Genomic DNA, 22,543 nt, shown 5'->3' on the forward strand with positions numbered 1-22,543 from the left:
CATGAAGATGATTAGTATTATTCAACAAAGGTTAGGTAATACCTTTAGTGACAAGTAAACTGAACTTCATATGCAAAATTGGTGGTGTGCCACTTTAATATGTGATAGTAAGGGATTTAAAATCATTTAAGTTAACATTATGACATGGCACTATGAAGTCTTGTCAAGTCAATATTATTTATTGTATTACACTGCACACAAAATCACATTGTATCATACAGTATTATGGAAAATACTTTGTGCTGTGGCAAATGAGAAATATTAGGGGCCTGAAAATATCTGACAACACTGAAAGCTGTAGCTATTTCATTTAACAGGTAAAGAAGGTGGTGTGTTGTGAGGTACTGTAAGTTCACTTAGAAAACGCATTAGAGAGGGAAAAAAACGGATGAAAGGGCCAAACCAGCTTTAAGCAGTCCTTTGGCAGAGTTTAATATGACACCGATAAGAACATGGTCTGAAATGATAAAGGTATGCCTACTATGTCTATATTTAAAGCCAAAGGACTGGGCTCGTGCAAATAAGAGGCTACAGTTCCTGCAATGCTGTTTGTCTGTAGCCACCAGTATCTGCAAACCTGGAAAAGATGAGGAAATAATGATAGACAGACCTAATAAAAGAGACCACTGCCAAGAATGAGGAATTTTTGGGCAGTCAGTTAGCTAAGAATGTGTACCCAGTGGAAGGTAATTCCTCTGGTTCTGGACCAGTATAAGGGAATTTATCCTCTCTGAACAATATGTAACCAAGTATGAGAACAACAAACCACTCGCACACCAGTTTCAGTTTCTGCTTTTGTATTTCAAAAGTCATTGAAATTTCAAAAGAAGTGTAATTTACAAGTCTAAACACTAAGTGTTAAAACCCTGAGTGACAATATTAATAGCATCAGTAGTAACACAAACTACTCATCAACACGACTGTTCATTTAGGTTTCTGCTTCAACTTTTGGTGCCAATCAGGAACTTCTTTATTGGTCTGCAAAGAAAAGAGACAGAGAGAAAAATGATTAGAAGAAGTATGAAGAGCCTGACAGGAGGACCCCCTGTTTGGATTCTTAAGATATTCTCACCTCTAAGACTTTCTCATGAATCAAGGATACAGACTACAGCATACGCTTAGCCGACTGCAGTGAAAAGCTCAGATGAAACTAAATTACAAAAAGCAATTCATCATTTCCAGTCAACCTGTAATTCTCCTTTGTCTGAACTTCAGTCCAGGCAGGTTAATGCTGGTGACTCACACAAGGGTGTTGCGAAGAAACTTACAAACACAGTTGGTTTGGGTTTGTTTGGCGACTCTTCTTCTGTGGTCCTGTTGATTCGTTTGGACTGGTGTTTTCCTGCACCAGAGGTCGTGATTCCAGTTTTATCAGCTTCCAACAGGTTTAGAGTGTCTCCCTGTCTGGACTGCATGCTGATGAGGACCTGCTTCATCACTGCTAACTCCTGGAGAATTGTTCATAAAAATAGGGATGTGGGGGAGAAAAGGGTAAAATAATAAACAGGGAGTGTAGTGTCCAAAAAAATCAGAAATGTCAACTAAATCACCAGGTTATTTTTGACAGAAATTCGGGGATGTATAAATGTACAATATCTTATAATACTTCAATAACATTCTGTGACACATTTGCTTTAAAATGTATGTTTTCAAGAATTTTTATTCCCGCTTTCTGATGACATGTTTTTCCTGAAACACAGGCCAACACAGCTGAAGTCCTCAAGTCCAACTATGGGACTACTTGCAATAAGCTCAACAAGCTCAAGGGTCTGCGGGGGTGGCAGCAAGGCAGCGGGGAGGACTCTGGGCCATTTCACGGTTCTATTTATCACCCCTGAGGACATGAGCCCTGGCATGTCACACACACGCACAAGCACACACATATACACACACACACGCACAAGCACACACATATACACACAAACACACGCACACCCTGGTGGCATCCCAAACAGCCAAGTTGAGGAACAGCTGTCTATGACAGGGCACATACTTCATACAGCAAACGGATGGCTTGGGTGGACACACTCATGCACACACGCACATACGAGCATCTTGAAGGAAGCGTTGCAACACCATGCAATAACTTTTCTGGTGTGACTATCAAAAGCCTGTATAAGAAGTAGAGCTACAACTGTTAGTCGATTTATCGATTAGTTGATCAACAGAAAATGAATCAACAACTATTTTAATAATCAATCAATAGTGTCATTTTTCAAGAAAAAAAACATTTAATGGTTCCAAGTTCTCAAATGTGAGGATAAGTAGCTTTTCATTGTCTGTAATTAAATATTTTAAGTTTTGTTGATTTGATGACATCACTGTGAGCTCAAGGAAATTGTGATGTTTTATATACAAAACAGTGTATTGAAAAATTCATTAATGATGATAAAAAAAATTCTTCATGAAAAGTTCATGTTTGCTACAGTTTTCAGAAGAGGCATAATTTCTGAATTTGTCTGTTTCTACAGAACACAGGTTAACACCCAGGTTGGCAGATGCAGCATGAATGGCAGCACTCCATGTCAAACACAGACAATGGCCATGTGCAGCAACATGGTGGTTTTACTAATAAATCTTCAGTTATTAGCCAAAACAAGACATTTCCTGTTTCTCACCATTTTGAAACAGCCCAATACACTGGGATGGAATGGGAGACTTCATAACATCACAGGGAAAACATCAAATATCTAACTACTGACATCCAACAGTGAACATAATCATCGTGTGTACCTCTCGATGGTTGAGAAGTCTCTCCAGATCGGCGGCCATGTTGTTTTTCACCTGTTGCAGAGCAGTCCGCTCTTTCCTCAGAGAACTGGGGTTACGCCCAAAAACAGGCAGAGAGATCAGAGCTTGAGATAAGCATTACTATTTTTAGTAATATAGTTATGAACTCAATATTCAATATTCTAATTGCTTATGGGGTCATGTGAAACAGCCAAACAATAAATTAAACACATGAGTCATGAATTTCTAAAAAAAAAACCAAAATAAATAATCATTTGCTTTTTTACAAGTTAGGCTTATATCTTGTGAGAAAAGCTCCTGCTCTCTACAGTACTGTCCAAGTGTTGTTTCCTGGGGCTGTGAAACATACATGCAGGAGCTTGTAATGGGGGTGCTTTAAAGGCAAATCATCTTGCAAATCTTGAAACAACAGCTTGGTACCTTTATGTGTTCACTGAGAACTATGGAATAGAAATTTAAACTTGTGGGTCTTATAGTCTTTGGTCTGCCCCTGCTTAGATACTGTTATTAGCCAATTTGAGTACATAAATCTTCTGTGAGCCTCTGCTTTTAAACAGGTAGCACTGTATAGCCACAGGAAAAATTCAATATGTCTGTCAGATGGGGAGGTTTGAAAAGCCCCAGGTGAGCGCTCAATGTGCGTGAGCAGCAAGAGAAAACCTGCAGTCTGTCAATTTGCATATTTTACAAGGGGGACAAGGGGGATGTAGGTCAGCGCCAGGTAGCTTTAGGTGTGCTGATGGTACACACTCAGTCATTGGGCATAGACAAACTCATGCACACATGCAGGTTTGCACAAAGACAGAATGAGCTAGGTGTGAGAGGGACAGAGGAAGACAAAAGGAAATAAAGCAAAGACACCCAAGGGCGGGGAGGTATGGTCTGCTGCCATGATGTAAATTACAAGGTACAAAATGTACCAAATGAAATCAACACAGAAAGTTTGGCAAGTGATACAGAAGTCCTAACTGCCTTCAATGAAGAAATATGGTCATGTATGTCGATTTTCTGTTTAAGTTCAGTTCCTTCTTTGTGGACATACCTGACATCGTCCTCAAGTGAGGTGAGACGCTCCTTCAGCGTGCTGATCTGTGCATCCCTTTGTCTCACTGTCTCAATCAGGTAGCTATAGGGCTGCTGTGTCTGCTGTAACAGCTGGTTGGCTGCCAACAGCTGAGGAACAACACATAGATGTGCATAGTTGAGCAATTATAGGAAAAATCAGCAAGCAGTCATAATCTCAGAGTCTCAAATACCAATGCTTTGAGAAAGCCTGATAAAGCGTCGGTATTTGACGCACGCCCTAACCAAGTAGTTTGGTGCCTTAATCTAACCAAACCACGATCTTTCCCTAAACCTAACGGCGTTCCATATGGACGCTGAAGTGTACCTTTTGTGTGTCAAATACAGACACTTTGTCAGGCTTTCTCAAAGTGTCAGTATTTGATGCCCTGGGATTAACATGTGTTGAAATAATTACTGTATCTACACAAATTTGTGAAAGTGTGAAATGTAAAGACGCTTTTAGCCGGATTGTGAAGCACTGCAGCAAGGTTATAGGAATCAGACAGTCAGGTCTGCCCGAATTATTCAAGAGACAAGCCCTGCAGAAAGCCCATTACCTCCTTCTTGATGTCGATCACCTACTAAAGACAGAGTTCCAGTCTCTACCCTCAGGTACCAGTTTTAAGGTACAGAGGAGTAAATGAAATAGAAACAAACACTCATTCACGAACTGACTGCATTTGGTTTGTTAAATTGAGAGACTCGCACTTTGCCGTAGTAATGCTTTACCGCAAATGCACTTTATTTTACCGCAAAGACTACAACCCACTGCAATATCTGTTTGACTAGGTCTTTTTAACCTTTGTATTGTCCTGTGTGCGGTCTATGGCTGTGTTGCTCTCTGGGATCATAATAAAGTTTGAACTTGAACAATGTCAGGGTCAACTTGGGCTATTTTTTTCCCTCCAATTGATAAGTTCACCTGAGACTTGGGTCAACATTTTTTCACATGTGCACAACTCCACGAACTTTGGAGAGTCATGTATGATGCAACAACAAGAGCTTAACATCTGTTTATTGTACTGGACATAACATTCACTTGTAGAAGCTTATGTTAGCAGTTATGGAATATTTCTCCTTAACTTTACATTCGGTAAATAGTGTCATAAAATAGTGCAATTCTGTCTATATTTGTGAATGAACCACAGACAAGATTTTCTGTGCCCATAGATGTCAGTTGTATGAAGGGTGACGTTTGATCCATTTTATTTATAGTAGCAGTACACCAGATTTAAAGATGAAGAAATAAAGTGGGAATCCAACGAAAATTCACAATCCTAAAATCTTGCAATTACTGTCAAAAAAAGCACCTTTTTAGTGTCTTGATGATCCCTCATATAGGAGTCTGCATGGGCTGTACCTAATGCAGTATCGCTCAGCCAGTATCATGTTTAAATCCTCAGAACATAAGATAAAGTTAGGGTGTTACACATTAAACCACTTTTACAGCCAGCCAGTAGTGAGTAAATCTGTGTGGGAGAGTAGAGACAATAGTTGGTTAGTCAGGGCATCTGTGTGGGTGGTTAAGTGGTTAACACCCTGGCCCTTTCAAGTGAATAAAAGTAAGAATATTTCACCCTGTCATTTCATACTTGATGACTTCTGAGGTATTCCAGGTGAGAGCCAGTCAATCACAGTTGACAGTTGAATGGCTGGCTTATTTAGTCTCCAGCCTGCCCAGCCTCTCTATTCTAGCTCACGCAATCTCTCCTCTCCAGAAAAGTCTTTCTCATATTTTAAACATTTTTAGCATCAGTGCACGAGTAGTAGACATGTGACTTCACAAAAAGTCATGCACAGACGAAACACACACACCCAAAATTAAAGTCTCAGTGTTGTACACACATGCACATTGTGTGTCAAACTCAACAAAAGCCTTAATGATTGGTGTGGTGAGTCGTTGGGAGTGAAGAGCGTGGCCGTCACGGTTTTTGGCACTGTTTCCCACTGTGTCAACAACTGTGACAGGTACTAAGACTCTTAACTTCTCGGTCTTCTCATATAAGGTCTGCGGTATTTTCTGTCTGCTCTCAAACAACCTGCCATTTTCCAGGCACAGCCTTAAAAGGTAGATTTGGAGCAACAACTGTTAAACTTGGGCAAACGTTTCAGGAGTTAAAAAAACAGGAGAGGCTCTCATCCATGAGTCCTGAAGCGTGTTCGATAATATAGGTGGAGCCTCACAAGCTGCTTAGTTCCTGGTTTTGTTGGTCATTTTTTCTATCAGACAGAAAAGCGACCCGAAATGTGGTTTAATGTCACGACTGCAAAGTTTGACCTTAAAGATAGCGATCAGGTTTCGCTATTGACTTTCACAGCAGTGTTGTGATGGTGTGAGAAGGTACGTGGTGGGTGATGACAGAGGAGCCATCAAGCTTGGCTCTGTGATAATGACTCAGTTATGTCATCAGTGAGAGTAGATGCCAGCTAAAATAAATCCTTATGTCTTTGACAGAAGCTGTGGAATAACTATAATCTGAGTAGTTGTGTGTTGCAGGTACTGACTTGCAGCCGAGTTTTAGGATTTATTTTTTAAAAACATTAAATTAAACTTTTTCCCCATTATTGATGTCCCCCAGGCAGGCACACACCTGAATGCTGTGTGTGTGTGTGTGTGTGTGTGTGTGTGTGTGTGTGTGGGCGTCTGCGTGTGTACCTCTTCAGATATCTGTCCTGTCTGTGACTTGTGCCTCTCCAGCTCTCTCCTCAGTGACGTGTTCTGCCTCTCGAGCTGCAGCACCCTGCGGGCCAGGTGAACGCTGCACGACAGCCACACAAACACAAACACAGTTTTGGAAATTCCAAAACATGAAAACACCAACAAGTTTATACAAGTATGTACTTCCACGTTATTTACCCTACACTTTGTGTAACAGTTGAGATCAATTTGAAGCATGCATGCCAAAAGTTGGCATGTTTAGTGCAGTTTAATACTACAGTAAACACTTGTTGAGCAGCTACTCTGCAACTCTTCATCTAACTGTGGTTGTGTTTGTTCAGACTTCCAGTCTTCCATTACTCCCTTGCAAAAATGTGTAATAATCCTGACAAACAAAATGACTGATGTTGTGTTTTGTAGAGGCCCTTGATGAACTATCGCGGTCAGCACTAACCTCAGTGACAAATACATAACATGAAGCAGCTCTGATATGGTGTAAAGAAATCTAACAGTAAGCAGTGATGCCATCACCAGAAAGATAAAACTGAGGTTTGATTTCATAAAAGGATTATAACTTCAACAATGCAGGTTTCAAAACCTTCAAATAAATGTGTGGCAAATGTTTGATGAGGTAGAACATGCTTTCATAATGTTTGTTACGCCTTATAGATAAAGAAATAGAAACATTGAATGGATTTTTTTAGACATATAATGTATGTAGCTGTGGTCAAGAAGGATCTGAAATTTTTCATCCTATATCTGCCTGATAAATCAGCATACCAACATAGAATAGAATACACTTCTGTCCCCAAGAGGAACTTTGTCTTGGGCACATTGCTACAATCTGTTGCTTCCTAACGCAAACATGTACTAAAGAAACCATTATAAAAACAACTATAAAATTAATCTAAAAATCAGCTAAAGATCAACATAATACATCTTAAAACATGAGAGACGTATTAGACTGTACAGATAATACAACATCTTAAAAGTTGACTGAAAGAATTAAAGTGCTAGATGCAAAAGTGCTGGTGTATTTATTGCACTTTGCCCCATTTAGTATTATATGATATGGCTGGGCAATATGGCCAAAAATTTCATATCAGTTAATATTGATAATTATCAGGATTTTGCTCCTGAGTGAAATTGGAAGAAACCACACTGTTAGTTGGGATTTTAAACTATTCTTTATGGTCAGAACATGACAAACACTTGCCAAACAGTGGACCATTTCATAAATCTGAGGCAGAACATTCTAAACCTATTTTCTTAAGTAAAACTAAGTAAAATCTTTTTTCAGTCCTTTTTCCTCAACAAAATAAATACCTTTATAGAAAAATTAAGTTCTGATTCATTTGTGATTCAAATTAATTATCAAACATTAATGAACATTTGTTATATTTATATTGTGGAAAATTATATTGCAATAATTATTATCATTTCATTGCCCAGCCCTAGTTCAGCAGCTTTATAGACGTTGGGATGAACCATAACTTAAGTTTGTTTGATTTACATCTTGGCAGGTGGAATCTTCTTCATGTTGGCAGAAGGAAAGAGAGGATGTTGAGGGTCCGCAGTCATTTTTCTGCCCGTTTGCAAACCGCTTGCTCATACAGGCTCTGTAAGGGCTTGTATTCTTTCCTCCTATTATGCGCTTAGCTACCTTATGTGTGCTGGCCAGCCTGCTTTTCAGCTGCACTGTTAAATTGCCAAACCCTGCTCTGATTCCATATCTGATGATGCTCTCCAGGATCGCCCGGTAGAACATCAGCATGATCTGGCAGCTCACTCCATACAGTCTCAGTCGTATTACAAAGTATAGTCTCTGCTGCAGCCTGTTGCACAGGTGGTCAAAGTCTGTTTTCCAGCAGAGAAGATATGTCTATGTGGACACCCAGGCATTTGTAAGAGGACACCTGGGTGATTTTGTTTCTTTTTTTGATGACCACTGGCTGATGGTCAATAAACTGCCTCAAGTCAAGGACCATCTCCTGTGTTTTTGTGACATTTAAATAAAGATGGTGGGTGTCACACCACTTGATATAGATGTCTCAAGTGTATCACGCACTGTACCTCTGTTTTAGTCTTCTCTTGGCTGTTGTGGGGACATTGGCTCCGTAGCCATATGAGAACAGAACTCGCTCTGCCTCTTCATCATTCTCAACTGGCAACAGACAGAAACACAAATACTGTCTTTACATTTCCAGGAGCATTAAGATAAAAAAGTGACAGAGTGTGTTTGTTTTTTTAATTTACCCTGCTCCTGTCTTAGGATAATGTAAAACTACCATATAAGCGTGTAGTACAATTCTGTTGTTTTGCACATTTTCCTAAACTTCTGCTCCATCCGTGGTCACAAGGCTCAACAACTGTTACAGCTCAACAATACTGATTTTTCCATTATTGTTCCCAGCATCTTAATCCAATACAATGCTATCTGACAATTTTATTACACACATTCTCTGATGCCAGACCAAGGCATGTGAAGGAATCCGTTTGTTTGTGCTTCTATCTCTCGGACTTCACAGTAATGTGAGTAATGTAATGGGCACTACAGGCCTAATGCTATGTTCTTACTTTCGGCAGCCTGCATGGTGACTTGGTCCAGCTCTTGCTCAAGCTTTTCATACGTCTCCAGCCGAGACGCCTGCTCGGCATTCTGAGCTTGCAGCTCCGCCAACCGCTTCTCTGATGATGTCTGCAGCCTGTAAAACTCCTGGGTCAGGAGCTGAGGCAGAGGAGGAGAGAAGAGACAGAGAGAAAACAAAGAAATTATCTACCAGAAGAATAATGTCAATGTAAATGTTACATTCTGTCAATGTAATAAAATAATAAAGCATAACAAATTCATAGCTTCAGACTGGAGTTGTATTTCTTCCAGAATATCCAATATATTTTTACATGAACCATTTATTTTTTCAGCAATAGGGCTGTAACATATTTTCTACAAATGACAACAAACTATTTTTTGTTGTCAATTCTTTTATTTTTAAACTGTTCTTGCACGTTATAAGCTTTAAATTGTGTTGTATTGGGATTTTTTATTTTGTTTAACCAAACAACTTGCACTATTTATCAGTTTTTATTAACATTAAATAAATGTGTTCTTACGTTTTACTGCAATTTGTATGATTAAAATGTACAGTATGACAGCATGTCATGCTCTTCACACTAAAACTCAACAAAACTCCTGTTGTTAGTCCTTCAGAGTAGCTGTCATGGAGAAAGTGAAAGTTAAATGTGTGTTACTAAAAGATGTTTACCTTTAACATTCACCATTCCTAATTTTCTCACATTTACCAAAATACATTTACAAGCATAAACAAAAACATTCACAAGGAAAGAGAAGTAAAAGAAGAAAAACAAATCCAAATGAAAGGACTTTTATCCCAAAATGTTTTTAAACCCCACTATTATAAGAACTGGAACAAAAGCAAAGCTCAACTACAAACTCCAGTGCCAAAACCTCAACTAGCTCATTGTGTTTTTAAAAAAGAGAACAGATCTTCCTTCCACGATCATATGCAATGCATGATTACACCACACATGTGCCTCCAGCAAGCGGATGAAGAGGTGGTGCATTTAGACATCAAGAACAATCTGCACTCAATTAACTTCTTGTACAAATGGGTGTGCTGCAGTGAACAGAGATAAGAATGGAGCCACCGGACTGGATAGACATATTCCTGAGAGTGGAACATTAATTAAGTACTGCGGATGGACCCCTCCCTAAATTAACAGAACAATGATTTAAGTATCAGTTGTGTATTTTTGGGGTGTTAACCCCTGTGACGTTTGCAAGTAAGCAACTTTACTGTCTTTCCTCTAGCTTACACAGTGTTAATGAGAAGTAGTGTAGAATCTTGAGACTCTCATTTAAGAAACACTCAAACTCAAAGTTTCAAGTGGGTATTATCCTCTGTGATGAATGAACCCCAATCTTCCACAGCAGGCACTGAGCCCGATTAAAAAATGCTGGGAAGAATAAGTAAGTGACTATAATCATTCACACAAATGTCCTTCGCAAAACACGTAAAAAGAAATTGCTATTCACAATATTGCATCACTATGTCTAACAAAATAAATGGGCCGTGACTGAAGACCTATATTAAATGCAAATGTTGAAACTGAATGGTTTTCCAGTTATTTGATTATTGCTTACTGTTAAAAATGTTGATAATGAAACAAATCTATCTGAATCTGTTAATGGCATATGCACCTAAATTGTTTTTGTTCGCAAGTGTTTTTTTTATTATTTAAGAACTCTGAAACCAACTACCTTTGATTGTCTAAACTTCAAATAAAGAAGTAACTTTAATTGGCTGAAATCAAACCTGCAGAAACAGCACAGCAGAAACACGACAGCAGAAACTTTCACTGCACTATGATAGACTAGTCACTGGGTACATTCCTGTATTGCCTACTTTTTGTCTTTATGTTTACAGTACCTCCAGTTTCTTCTGCTGTTTCTCGCACTCCACCTGGCACTGGGCCAGGGCCTTAGCCGTCTCTTCCTTGACCATCTGAGCGCGCTCAGCTTCGAAGGAGTGCAGCTTGGTTTGGTTGGACAGTTCTGCTACCCGGCTCTCAGTGCCAAGTTGGAGCTGACGAAACCTGCATAGAGGGAGACACACAGGGCAGATCATAGACTCGTAAATATGATGTGTTTTGGTGGAGACAGATTATGTGGACATGTGTAGATAATGAAGCAGCTGCATCACAGACAGAGGGTAAATTGTGTTAAGCTCAGACATGCCTAGAGGTTTCATACAAATGTTGCAATGTCTTCCTCTATATAGACACAATTACATTTGTTAATTATTGTGCAATACTTTGCACGATAACATTTTTTGAAAATTGTGAAGGAAGTAGCTATTTGGTGTGCTTTACACAACGAACAATTTGTACATTGCGTTGTTGTGTTCAAACTGTTCTGTGGCACCTAACAGCTTGGCAACTACTCCACAGTATTATGCTAAGTCACCAAGCAGGAAAGCCAAGTCTTTAATTATTTGATTCAAGTATTTCTCAATGGCTCTCGCAGCAATGTTTGGTCTTGTTTGATCTTAGTAGTTGGCAGCTAGAGAAAGGTGTTCAGTAATTAGGAAAGAAGAACAGCACAAATTCTTCAGTTTTCAGATGACACAACTCTGCATAAAGGCAGAGGTTTTGAAAGATATATATTGTATATATAAGAAAATTAAAATAATCATTTGCTGTATTTGTTGTATTGTATAAATAAAACAAGGACAGGGAAAAGGTTTCCGAGCCCAGTGCGCCTTCAAGCATGCACACACAGACTCTATCAAACCATGGACGTTGGCTGGATAATATTAATAACTCTCGATTACAGCTGACCTGATAGGATTTCATCATCCATAGAGCGCAGGCCTGAGCTGTGTGCTCACAGTGACAGACATGTACACTTGGTCGACATTTTATGCCTTCTTTAATTAATGGCGGCTGCAATCTAGAAGGGAAGAAGCAAAATGTTACTTAAAATATGTAATTTACTTTTCCAGAGGAGTGCGTTCAGTCATGGTATTTCTCTATCTTTTCAAATGCCAATTTAAATAGCAATATTTACAGCTGGAGACATTAAGAGCACCTGACTTTGGGGATCCCTCAGGAAATTTTGTCATAAGAAGTTTAGGTCTGCTAGAGAGGTGAAAATGGAAAACTGTACTCAATACTTTGTCTTTGATTTGGACAAGTTAACTGGCCTATTAGCCAGCATGAAATAGAGTGCTGAGATCCAAGCTGGCCCCCCTATACAACAATCATCTGACGCCATTTCAAGTTGGTCCACTTCATTCTTTGCCCCAAAAATAGGGGCATGCGTGGGGTTAGGGGTTAAGGGCTTGTGGCTAGCATCTGTCGTCGCTGGCTTGCATTGCGATGCAGAGAGGGAATGTGATCGCAGTAGAGAGAGAGAGAGAGTGCAAGGGAGAGGGAAGTATGCGTGTGTGAGTGTGTATGGAAAGACCAACAGCTGGTGGTTTGGATCTGAAGAAATGACTGGCATGTAGTAGTAACCCAGGACAGGGACACTGCCGCTGCTGCCGCCGCTGCAGCCGCCGCTGCAGCCGCTGCCGCTGCTGCTGCGTGTGTCTTGGTCAGCCTTTTGCAGATACAATATTGTAAAACTAAGTTTAAAATAACAAAATCTTACATTTACATGAATGTAAATTAAGACATGTTTCTCTCCATAATTCCTTTCCTTTCAATACTTAAAAACATGAATCAAAAATGTGTGTGTGACCAAAATCTCTAGTTCATACAAGACAGACATGTATATAATTATGTTTGTATGCAGCAGAAATATAGCACAAAAACAAAGATTGGCTATTTAGGAGGCAGACTGAAAAACCTCCTACAAAATGAAAAAACTCAGGCTTAAAGTATGTGCGTTCGTGCAGCAGGGCTCACAATATATCTGTTGCAATTCTATGCATTTGAAAACTTCCTCCAAAGCCATGACCCGGAGGCACCTTTTGAGGCTATACTGAGATGGGCATTGTTGTCTGGAGCAGAGATGGGGACTAGCAACTTGGACACAAATCACAAAGAGTACGTTTGGAAATGGGAAATTACTAAAAAAGCAACAACTAAAGGGGAAAAAAAGGCCAAACATTAGATTCCACAAAAAACTTTAGCTCACTTTGGAAATGCAAAAGCTTTGTCAGGAAAAAAAGAAAAACATTGAATAAAGTCTAAAGAAGCTATTTAAAATCATTAGCCACAGTTTAAGGAGATTTTCTGTCTTCAGTACTATATAGTATCCTGTCTTTCACTTTGCGCAACCTGCACTGAATATATTTCACCCTTGACACCAGTTGGTACTAAACTGACCTTCAGTGAACTCTTCCATGTGACGTTCTGACCCTTCAAGTTATAGCAAAGCATTCATGTGATCTTTAGTAAGACAGACCACAGCCACCAAAGTCTTGCCGCACCCACAACATGTGCTAATGACAGACTGGCTCACACATCAGATCAAGAACCAGCTCAGAGCTTTCAGGGAAATGCCGAGAAATTCAGATTATCTTGTAATAATAAACAAATTTAGGTCTAAGTCACTAATAAGCACAGCAGAGATACCTGCTTTATAAATCACACTAGTCTAGGCTTTGGCCACCTACACACAACGAGCCTAAAACACGAGGAATTACTTCGAAATATGATGTGGTTAACCTCGATAACATAAACTGCAGCATCTGGCCCGAGTTTACTTGACAGTTTAACAGTTGTCCTAAGGGGAAGTTCCAAATCAAACTATCTGCATGGCTATATAGCGCTAGACGTGAGTGAGAAAGTGTGTCTTGTAGTCATAGATGAAAAAGCAGAAAAAGAAATAAATAAAACATAAAACAATGTACTTATCTGTCGATGTTATAGATGTATATTATATCAAAAAAGGACTGTATGGACACCTGTATCAAATCTTCATGTGTGTGATGGATGATAAAACTCACTGTTCCAGCAGTTGGTCATATCTGGACTGAGTGTCTCTCTCAGCAGTCACTGCTCTGTCCTTCTCCAGTACCGCATTGTCTCTGGCCTCACGCAAGTTCCTGTTCTCACACACACACACACACACACACACACACACACACACACACACACACACACACTTCCTTTTACTTTAATGCTACTGTGAAGTATCTGTGGTGATAGCTCTTCCTCTCTTTACGATTCACTGACAGTGAAGCACAACAGCATGTAAAGCCAGGACAACATCACAGGCTACACTTGTGCTTGATGAGTGAGAGTGAATGTCATGAAATTACTTCGGCTCTTTAGACTAACAACACCAGTGTAAATAATACATGACATGATAATAAAATGTATAACTTCCTCTGGTTAGAACAGCACCCCTGATATTTGCCTGTAGTTTTTTAACCAACATACAGTTTCTCAAGAGTTACATGAAAAAGACTGATACCTGTTCTCCCTCTCATACATCTCCCTGGAGGTTCTCTGCAGGTTGTCTATCTCCTGACTGGTTTTCAGCCTGATGTTCTCCAACTCCTCTCTCAACTTGGTCTCGTACTCTGACTTATAGCGGTCTCTGTAGCGGGAAGAAGATGAAAGAAGAATATGAACAGAATAAATTATTGAAACATCGTTTTCCATAGAGGCTTTCTTCATGGTGAGGTGGACTGGATAATAATACTGCTTGCAGATGAAACCCTCAATGTCAAAATGCTTACTGGCCACTGTTTGGTGAGAGACTGATATTCTTTGGCAAAGTGTTCGTCCTCTATATTAAAAACACTAGAATATTGGCTGCTGGTGGTTGGTGTGAAACGGCAGAGCCTAACCTGGATGCTACATATTTTTCATAGGCGTCCTCTCGTGCCTTTTTAGTGTCTTCTAATTGTACCTGAAACACAGAAGCAAGAAGTGATTAGTGAATGCTTTTAGTATTCAAAGAGCCTCCTAGTAACTGTATGGACCTGCAGCCTCTCCAGGCGGTCTTCTTCATGTGCACAGCGGACACTAAGCTCCATGTTCTGCCTGTATAGGTACTCCTTGTCCTTCTGAAGGAGAGTCACTGACTGTTGCAATGTCGCCACCTGGGGGGCAATAACGGAACAATGAAAACTGTTAAAGAACACAGTATACCAAAAGAGGCTTCAATAAGTATTATAAATACAAAATACAGTGTGTGCGTAGGTATTTGGGAAGCACCTCTTTGCTGAGTGTGTTCCTTTCTCTGGTCAGCGCAGTGTGAGTCAGGTCTAGTGTCTCAAATCTCTTCGTTAACTCCTTCAGTTCTGCTTCAAAGTGGTCACGCTCACTAGAAACCACAGCGTAAAAGGTTAATATAGATTTGATTTCAATTATAATAGGGGAAAACTAGAATTAATTACATTCCATTTGTTGTTTTCATAAAAAATAAAACTGCAAATCCCAATCCCTAAACAATATACCTTAGTAAAACACTGCTCCCCAAAACATTAAAATAATACTCAAGGCGGCTGATAGCCAATATATAATGTCAATATCAAAACAAAGAAAAGTCATGTATAATGCTATGCAATATAATGCAGTACAGTTTAATATACATGTTTATCTTAGCCAGTAATGTGTTTTTTAGATGGAATTTAATAAAACAGAAAAATACATTGGGTTATGCTGTAGATTTCAGAACATGACTGTTTAAGGGAAAGTAGGGTGCAGTTTGTCAGACGTAAGGTCTGTCAACTGCATTCATTTCTACAGTATAACATTATATTTCTGGAGATGTTAGCTGGGTCCCATTTCAAGCCCGGCCTCCTTCAAAGCACACAGCCTACGAAACTGTACCGTAGCCTTCAAAGGAGTCAAAGGTAGTTGGATGACCCCTCTGCATCAAATGAGCAGATCTATTGAGGAGTCACCTCTCTCGTTCTGTCACACACACACACACACACACACCGTTTGATGTTTGGGTAGTTGTCCCTGCGATAGTCTCCTTCTTGGATCAGCTGCTTGGTATCGGCAAGTTCCAGGGTCAGTCTCTGGCTCCTCAACTCCAGCTCAGTACGTAGCCGCCGCTCCTCTTCGTAGCTCTGTGGATACACAAAGCAGACAGCATTTACATTACATGGTAGGGGAGTATTAATATTATTTAAGACACCGGATTTTACGTCCCTAATGCCCTACATTTTCTTCTAGACAGGAATTTAGCAAAAGTCAAAAAAAACGTCTATCAGCATCTTGCTCCATGCTGTGTAAGTGTGGCATTCAAACAATGCTCAGCTAGTCTCAAAGGCTACGTTCAGACTGCAGGCCTTAATGCTCAATTCCCAGATTCGATTTTTTTCTTTTGACAGTTCACATTATTGCTTAAATGTGTCCCATATCAGACTCCAGTGTGAACTGTCCGCGGCCTGAACGTCACACGCAGCACGCTGTTGCAGGCTACAGAAGTTAACAAGGAGCAACAGAGGTTAGCTCCGTTAGCTCACGGGAGACGTTTTTTATTGTCCTCTCATGGGTCACATTTCTCCCGAATTATGACAAGTGTTCACAACTTTCTGTTCTTTTCATTACGGTTTCTGGCGCTGTCCAACGCAACTGCCCCACAACTCACTACCTCCCCTCTCTCTCTGCTCTCCCCACTGTGTCCGCTCGGGTAAAAAGCATGCACATAACTCAGAAGAGAGCTCGCGGTCGGGTGGATTGCAGGTGTGAGAAAGGGAAGTTGTGAGCAGATGAAAGCAAGGTAGAGAAGAAAGAGAGTGAGTCTGAGTGTCCAGACTCAGGTCGAATTTAAAAAGATGAGTTGGTCTGTTCACACTGTCATAAAAAGTGCAGATCTGAGTGACATACGGGCAAAAAGAAATCACATTGGCCTGCAGTCTGAACGTAGCTAAAGTGTCTCATGATTGCTAAGAAAACATTCTCCATGCTATAACACCACCGGCCGCCTGCTCATGGATTTTTTCCCCAAATTCTAACCCCTCCCTCAGCATGTTGCACCGTTATCTCATCGCTGTGCGGTTTATGCCTGCTCAATTAACCGTATGGTTCAAGTTTTTTGCAAAACCCAACACACTCATTTTGAACACCACCATGCTGTGAAAACTACCATTTCGAGGACGCTGTAACTGACACGTCTAACATCATGGCGACACGTTCACACATGTAGGCGTGAAGCTGCCCTAAGCAGGTAACTGAACCTCTAGACCCTTCCTGCATTCTTCGTGTCATGCTTTCTAAGAATGTGACTCAAAGATTTAGTGTTAGTCTAAAGGGAGCTTGTTCCTTAAAATTCTAAGAAAGAAAATAAAAACGCAAAAAATGCAGCTGAACATGTATTACACTATATGTGCTCACAAACACATGAAAAGGTTACATAAAATAGTTCCTTGTTGATATGCTACACAAACCAGGGACCTGTTCTTCAAACGAGACTAATTCAGGCTAACGTGCTATTATCAGGCTTAAATAATCCTGTTTATTCTCATCAGGTTTATTTGTTTCTTTGAACACAGTTTGATTTGTTAAACCTGGATGAATGTATCTTGAATAAGAGCGTGCTCTTATTTTGAAATGATTGCAAAATGAGTAGAGAGCATGATTACCATTTATACCACTGGCTGTATGCTGATCATGTAATTGCAGATACTGTGTTCGGAACACTCCCAGCATGCACCGGGGCAATAGATTCATGGACATGGAAGTCTCTTTTTATGTGTGTTTCTGTACTACAGGGGTTATTTTGTTCTGCATTGTGCTCTACATTTGTTTTCCAGAGTTTACACATTTTCATTACTGTTAAAGATCAGATATCACCGGTGAATATCTACTAGGAGTGATGTTGGCTGTGTGACTGACGAGGGCTGCCAATGGACGTGTAAGAGACTTCTGAGCGATAGTCACAAGTCTGCTATGAAAATAAAACCTTACTAAAGCCTCTTCAAAAGCAGCTTTAACTGAATGAATAATGTTCAGCAAAGTGAGTTATGCAGTTCATCATTCCATTTAAAGTTTTATTGTTCAAATGACAAATTCCCATTTTAATGTCAAATGAAACGCCTTCTGGCTTCACTGGTGTTTTGACAGTCAGAATATTTTAGTATAGTTTGTTTCTTTTTGCATATTAAATTTGGGTTGGTTCTTTTTTTTTTTTATTTAATTGTTTTGTATCGTGTAATTGAACCAACAAATAGTGATTTTACAATAACCTGCATGTTCTTTTCTAAAATCATAATTATATCAACACTCTTTCATAATAAATCTAAGACAGCGAGCCATTTGTATTTCAAAATGATTTAATGTATGGGGTTCACCCTAAAACCTCTCCATCTAAAAGGAGTAGATAAGTAAAGATAAGCTTGCACTTATGCAGGTTTGGGCTTGTTGCTCTGACAAGAGCTTCGAAGAACCGAAAGGTCCGGACTCGTGTCAAATCGCCAACATTCTAATCTGGATAACTCAGTTACCAAGAACTTCACACTGTACAGTCTACGATTTGAATAGAGATGAAACATAAATAAACTAAACATGAAAAAAGGGAGAACAGAATTAAAGCATAGAGGAGATAAAATGCTGAAGGAATAGCCTACAACTTCAAAATTTTTAATTCACTTTAGCTCCTACAGACACATGAGACAATGCAACATAGAGATGTAGCACACGCTTGTGTATGCGTGGGGGTACCTCCATCAAAGACTTCATCTGGGTTCTGTGTGCATCCAGGTCTTCAGTTAGATTGCCTCTCTTCACACTGAGCTCAGCCAGTTGAGCCCGCAGAGGAGTCACCACCTCATAGAAACGCATCTAAACACACAGCACAAAGAAAAGGTTGCTATGTCCCAATCAGCAACAAGGGTGGTGTGGAGATCAGGGAGAACTCCCTCATACTTACAGCGACGTACTCCTGTATGGAGATTTTGTCGTCAGGGAGGTCGCGCAGCTCCTGGTATCTGTCCCGGGAGATGTCCAGATCCCTCAGAGATCTCCGCAGCTCTCCAGCCTTCTCACACAGCTGGCGGTTGGTTTCCTCTAGTTGCTGCTGCCTGAGCAGGATGGCCTCCATCTCTTGTTTACGCAGAGCCTGCTGCTTCCTGGTGGTGATAATCAATTTATTAAGCCCAGTGCACATTTGTGCTTACCAACTAAATGATGGGATAGATCACACAGGTAGCGTTATCCCTGTCAAAACTTTTTTTATGCTTCCAATACATATCCGATTTTCATCATTTCTAGCTCTGCCTTCCTGTGTGTGTGTGTGTGCGCGTGTGTGCGTGTGTGTGTACTTCATCAGGTTTTACTTGGTATTCAGTAAGATTTGTGTTAATTGTGGCTGGGCAAGATGACTGTCAAACATGACTATATGGCTGGAGAAAATTCTTCCAAACAGTGGTGTGTGGTAGATGATGACTTTTCTGTTTTCAATTTTTATATATATTTAAAAACAATTCATGGCAGTTTTGCCTACACTACATTTCACTAGGTCTGCAACTAACAATTATTTCATTATTAATCTGCCGATTATTGTTACGATTAATCACTTAATCACATTAACATGCTCATCACAATTCCCCAGAGCCCAAAATGCCTTCTTCAAATTAGGACTGGGTAATCCAACAATAATAATTATCGCAATATAATTTTTCTCAATAACAAACTTTGTTAAGTGGTCCACTGTTTGTCATGTTCTGACCATAAAGAATAGTTTAAAACCACAATAAACCATCTGGTTTCTTCAAATTCTATTCAAAAATCAGACTTTAAACTTGAAAGAAATAATGATTTGACATTTATCGTGATAAATATCAATAATGAATGATAGGACATTTTTTATCATGATAAAATTTTTTCCATATCGCCCCAGCCCTACATCAAACACCTTCTTCTGTCTTACCAACAGTCCAAAATCCAAAGTTTTTTGATTTACTATCGTAAATGATAAAAAAAAGCAGTAAGTCCTGACACTCCTGGTCCCCAAAAAACCCTCCATCTCTGGACTAAATGACTACAGGCCCGTCGCCCTGACATCTGTAGTCATCAAGTCCTTTGAAAGACTGGTGTTGGCCCAGCTGAAGGACATTACAAGATTCATTTCAGCCCGGACACAACCTGTTCCAGCTCCTCCCCTCTGGTAGGCGCTACAGAGCACTGTACGCCAAAACCAACAGACACAGAAGCAGTTTCTTCCCACAAGCCATCACTCTGATGAACAGCTGATTTCTGACTCACAGTGTCAGGAACAATTCCTGTGCAATAACCCAGTAACTCTGCCTGTAATGCTCTGCCACCTGTTTACTGGCTAACACTTATTATTTATTCACCATTCTCTATTTCAGTGCTGTCCATACTGTTATATTGTCATATTGTAGATACTGTATACCAAATCCACCTACCTCAAGTCATTACTCCTGCACAAAATACTTATTTATTCCAACATCCTTTGCACTATGCTTCATTGCACTGTGTACATGTACCTGTATATCACATCCACCTCCGACATGTACATACTCCTGCATCCTTTGCACTCTGCTCACTGCACTATTTGTCAATTTGTCTATATTGTTTTTGTTCATAGTGTGTATATTTGTGTTGTCTACACTGAAGTCTGTGTATGATTTTATTTTATTACTGTGATTTTGTATTTTTGTATGAGTAAGCACATTGCGATGCAATGTACAATCCAGAATCAAATTCCTCGTATGTGTACACATACCTGGCAATAAAGCTGATTCTAATTCTGATTCAAGAAGCTCCATATGGTTGATATGTGTGCTTAGAAAATGACTGAAAGATTAATTGATTATCAGAACAGTTGGCAATTCATTTTCTTTATCGACTAATTATTGCAGTAATACATTTCGCTGTCCACCACTGCCTACACTCTCCTCACCTGTTCTCCTCTTGAGCTAGTTTCAGCTGGCTGTCCAGTCTCAGGGCGAACACTTGTTTCTGATGTAGAGCGTCATTCAGCCTCTCCTCCAGCTCCTCAATCTGACATACAAAAAAACATCACAGGACTATTAATGCAAAAGAAGTAGTAGTAGTCAGTTCAGTTCAATATGCTTTATTGGCATGAATGTTTAAGCCAAACAACATTGTTAAAGCAGTTTGCAACAAAATCAAAAAGAATTTTAACAAGTTACAAAAATAACAAATACAGAGATGTAAACTACAAACAGGAATACAGAAGATTTAACACGGCGTGCAGCGAACAGTTCGCTGTCCCTCAGGTTGTGACACCTGGACACATACTTGGCAGCAAGGTTTGCCATATGTCCTTCTCATAGAATTACTCTTAGTTTATTTTTATCTAATAAGTTCTCTGAAATCTGGTATTAACAGATGGAATTTCTCAACATATTGCTCTTTTACGCATTAACATTTATGACATTTCAGGAGAAAATGTGTCTCAACCTCACCTGTCATAGTGCTATCATAGTCTGTATTCTTTTTGTTTTTTGTTTGTCTCCCTGTTTCAATTGCAAGGGTGTGGTCACCGAGTCTGTACTTGGTAAGAAGCTGCCTCTGCTTAGTATCTCTGAAAGTAGAGAGATATCCAGCCATTTCATAATCTGTGTTTAGGGCCAGATAGCAATCTAGTTTGTGTTGCGTTTTTGTCTCTTCCTCTCAATGTTCTAAATAAGTATGTTTGCTTTGAGTAATGATTTGGTTTACTCTAATTGGTGTTTGTAAAGCCATACTGGTTTAAAGTGTGTGTGACAGGTTGCAGGATTTGTTAGTCTCTGCCTATCTCTGTCTCTCCCAGGAGGACATAAGTTACTGTATTACCTCTCATATTTGTTACTTTATAGAGTGAGGCACAACCTGGGGATAAGCTACACCCACACATACAGACAAACGATGTGCATCTTTTCTCTGGCTCAGACCTCACAGCATTCCTTCCTTCTACCTTGGACATGTGGTCGGCCTTCATGTTGTCTATGATGAGGTTTTTCTGAGAGAGCTCGATTTTCAGCAGCTGCACGTTGTGCAGCAGCTCCTTCCTCTCGATCAGCTGGCGGGTCACCTTCTGGGAGCCGTCCCGGTGCTCGTCAGACGAGGAGACATCCTCTGTGGTAGGCACGGTTGTCTCCAGGCTGATGTCCTCCGACTCCAGGTCCAGGGAGCTGGACACGTTGGCTGCTGTCGGCTTCAGCTGTTGCTTCTTGGGAGGCATTGTGTAACGTAACGTTATTGTTTTTGGTCCTGGCTTTGTGTCCTCTTCTTTTGCTAGCTAACGTTAACTACCAAGGCGAGTGAGCCAGTTCCCGTGGCGGCAGAGATTACGTGAGATTAGAAAGTTAATTATGGTTAATCAAGAGTTCATCGCGATATGTGATGAAGTTAACGTTAGTTTGCAGCAATGATAACGTTAACCTAAAGCGAATCCCGACCAGCACCAGTTAGCTAACGTTATATCGTTTAAAACAGACTAACAGTTACAGATGTAACGTTACTCACACTCAAAATAACATATAAATCCTAATACAGCGTTACTGTGCCATCGCGGAGCTCACAAGAGCACACAGTGAGTTGTTTTTATTTTCAAGGGTCCCGCTCCGAGCTGCCTGCTAACCGCCAACAGTCTAATAGTAGCGGTGG

The 22,543-nt window shown here is 40.0% G+C and overlaps 1 protein-coding gene across 1 annotated transcript; it reads right to left on the reverse strand.

The window, feature by feature from the left end:
• Positions 1–780: 780 nt before the first annotated feature.
• pibf1 (progesterone immunomodulatory binding factor 1) lies at positions 781–22,406 on the reverse strand. Its single transcript, XM_038736982.1, has 18 exons — positions 21,852–22,406; positions 20,832–20,932; positions 18,837–19,035; positions 18,629–18,748; positions 15,899–16,032; positions 15,170–15,278; positions 14,935–15,054; positions 14,800–14,861; positions 14,421–14,546; positions 13,951–14,049; positions 10,924–11,089; positions 9,053–9,203; positions 8,549–8,639; positions 6,473–6,575; positions 3,794–3,924; positions 2,734–2,818; positions 1,269–1,448; positions 781–978 (listed from the first exon to the last, which is right to left on the reverse strand). The coding sequence occupies exons 1-18, from the start codon at positions 22,116–22,118 to the stop codon at positions 925–927; spliced, it is 2,298 nt and encodes a 765-aa protein (XP_038592910.1). The 5' UTR covers positions 22,119–22,406; the 3' UTR covers positions 781–924.
• Positions 22,407–22,543: the final 137 nt, after the last annotated feature.

Source organism: Micropterus salmoides, unplaced genomic scaffold (genome assembly GCF_014851395.1).
Source record: "Micropterus salmoides isolate LMB-PRFRI ecotype aquatic unplaced genomic scaffold, ASM1485139v1 Ms_hic_scaffold_22, whole genome shotgun sequence".
NCBI lineage: Eukaryota > Metazoa > Chordata > Actinopteri > Centrarchiformes > Centrarchidae > Micropterus > Micropterus salmoides.

Excerpts from the sequence above, each read along its gene's own strand:
- pibf1 (XM_038736982.1), bottom strand. The coding sequence starts at position 22,118 with ATGCCTCCCAAGAAGCAACAGCTGAAGCCGACAGCAGCCAACGTGTCC. Across the intron at positions 18,749-18,836 it reads CCATACAGGAGTACGTCGCT|ATGCGTTTCTATGAGGTGGT; the intron begins GTAAGTATGAGG and ends CTGTGTGTTTAG. Across the intron at positions 2,819-3,793 it reads TCACTTGAGGACGATGTCAG|TTCTCTGAGGAAAGAGCGGA; the intron begins GTATGTCCACAA and ends GCGTAACCCCAG.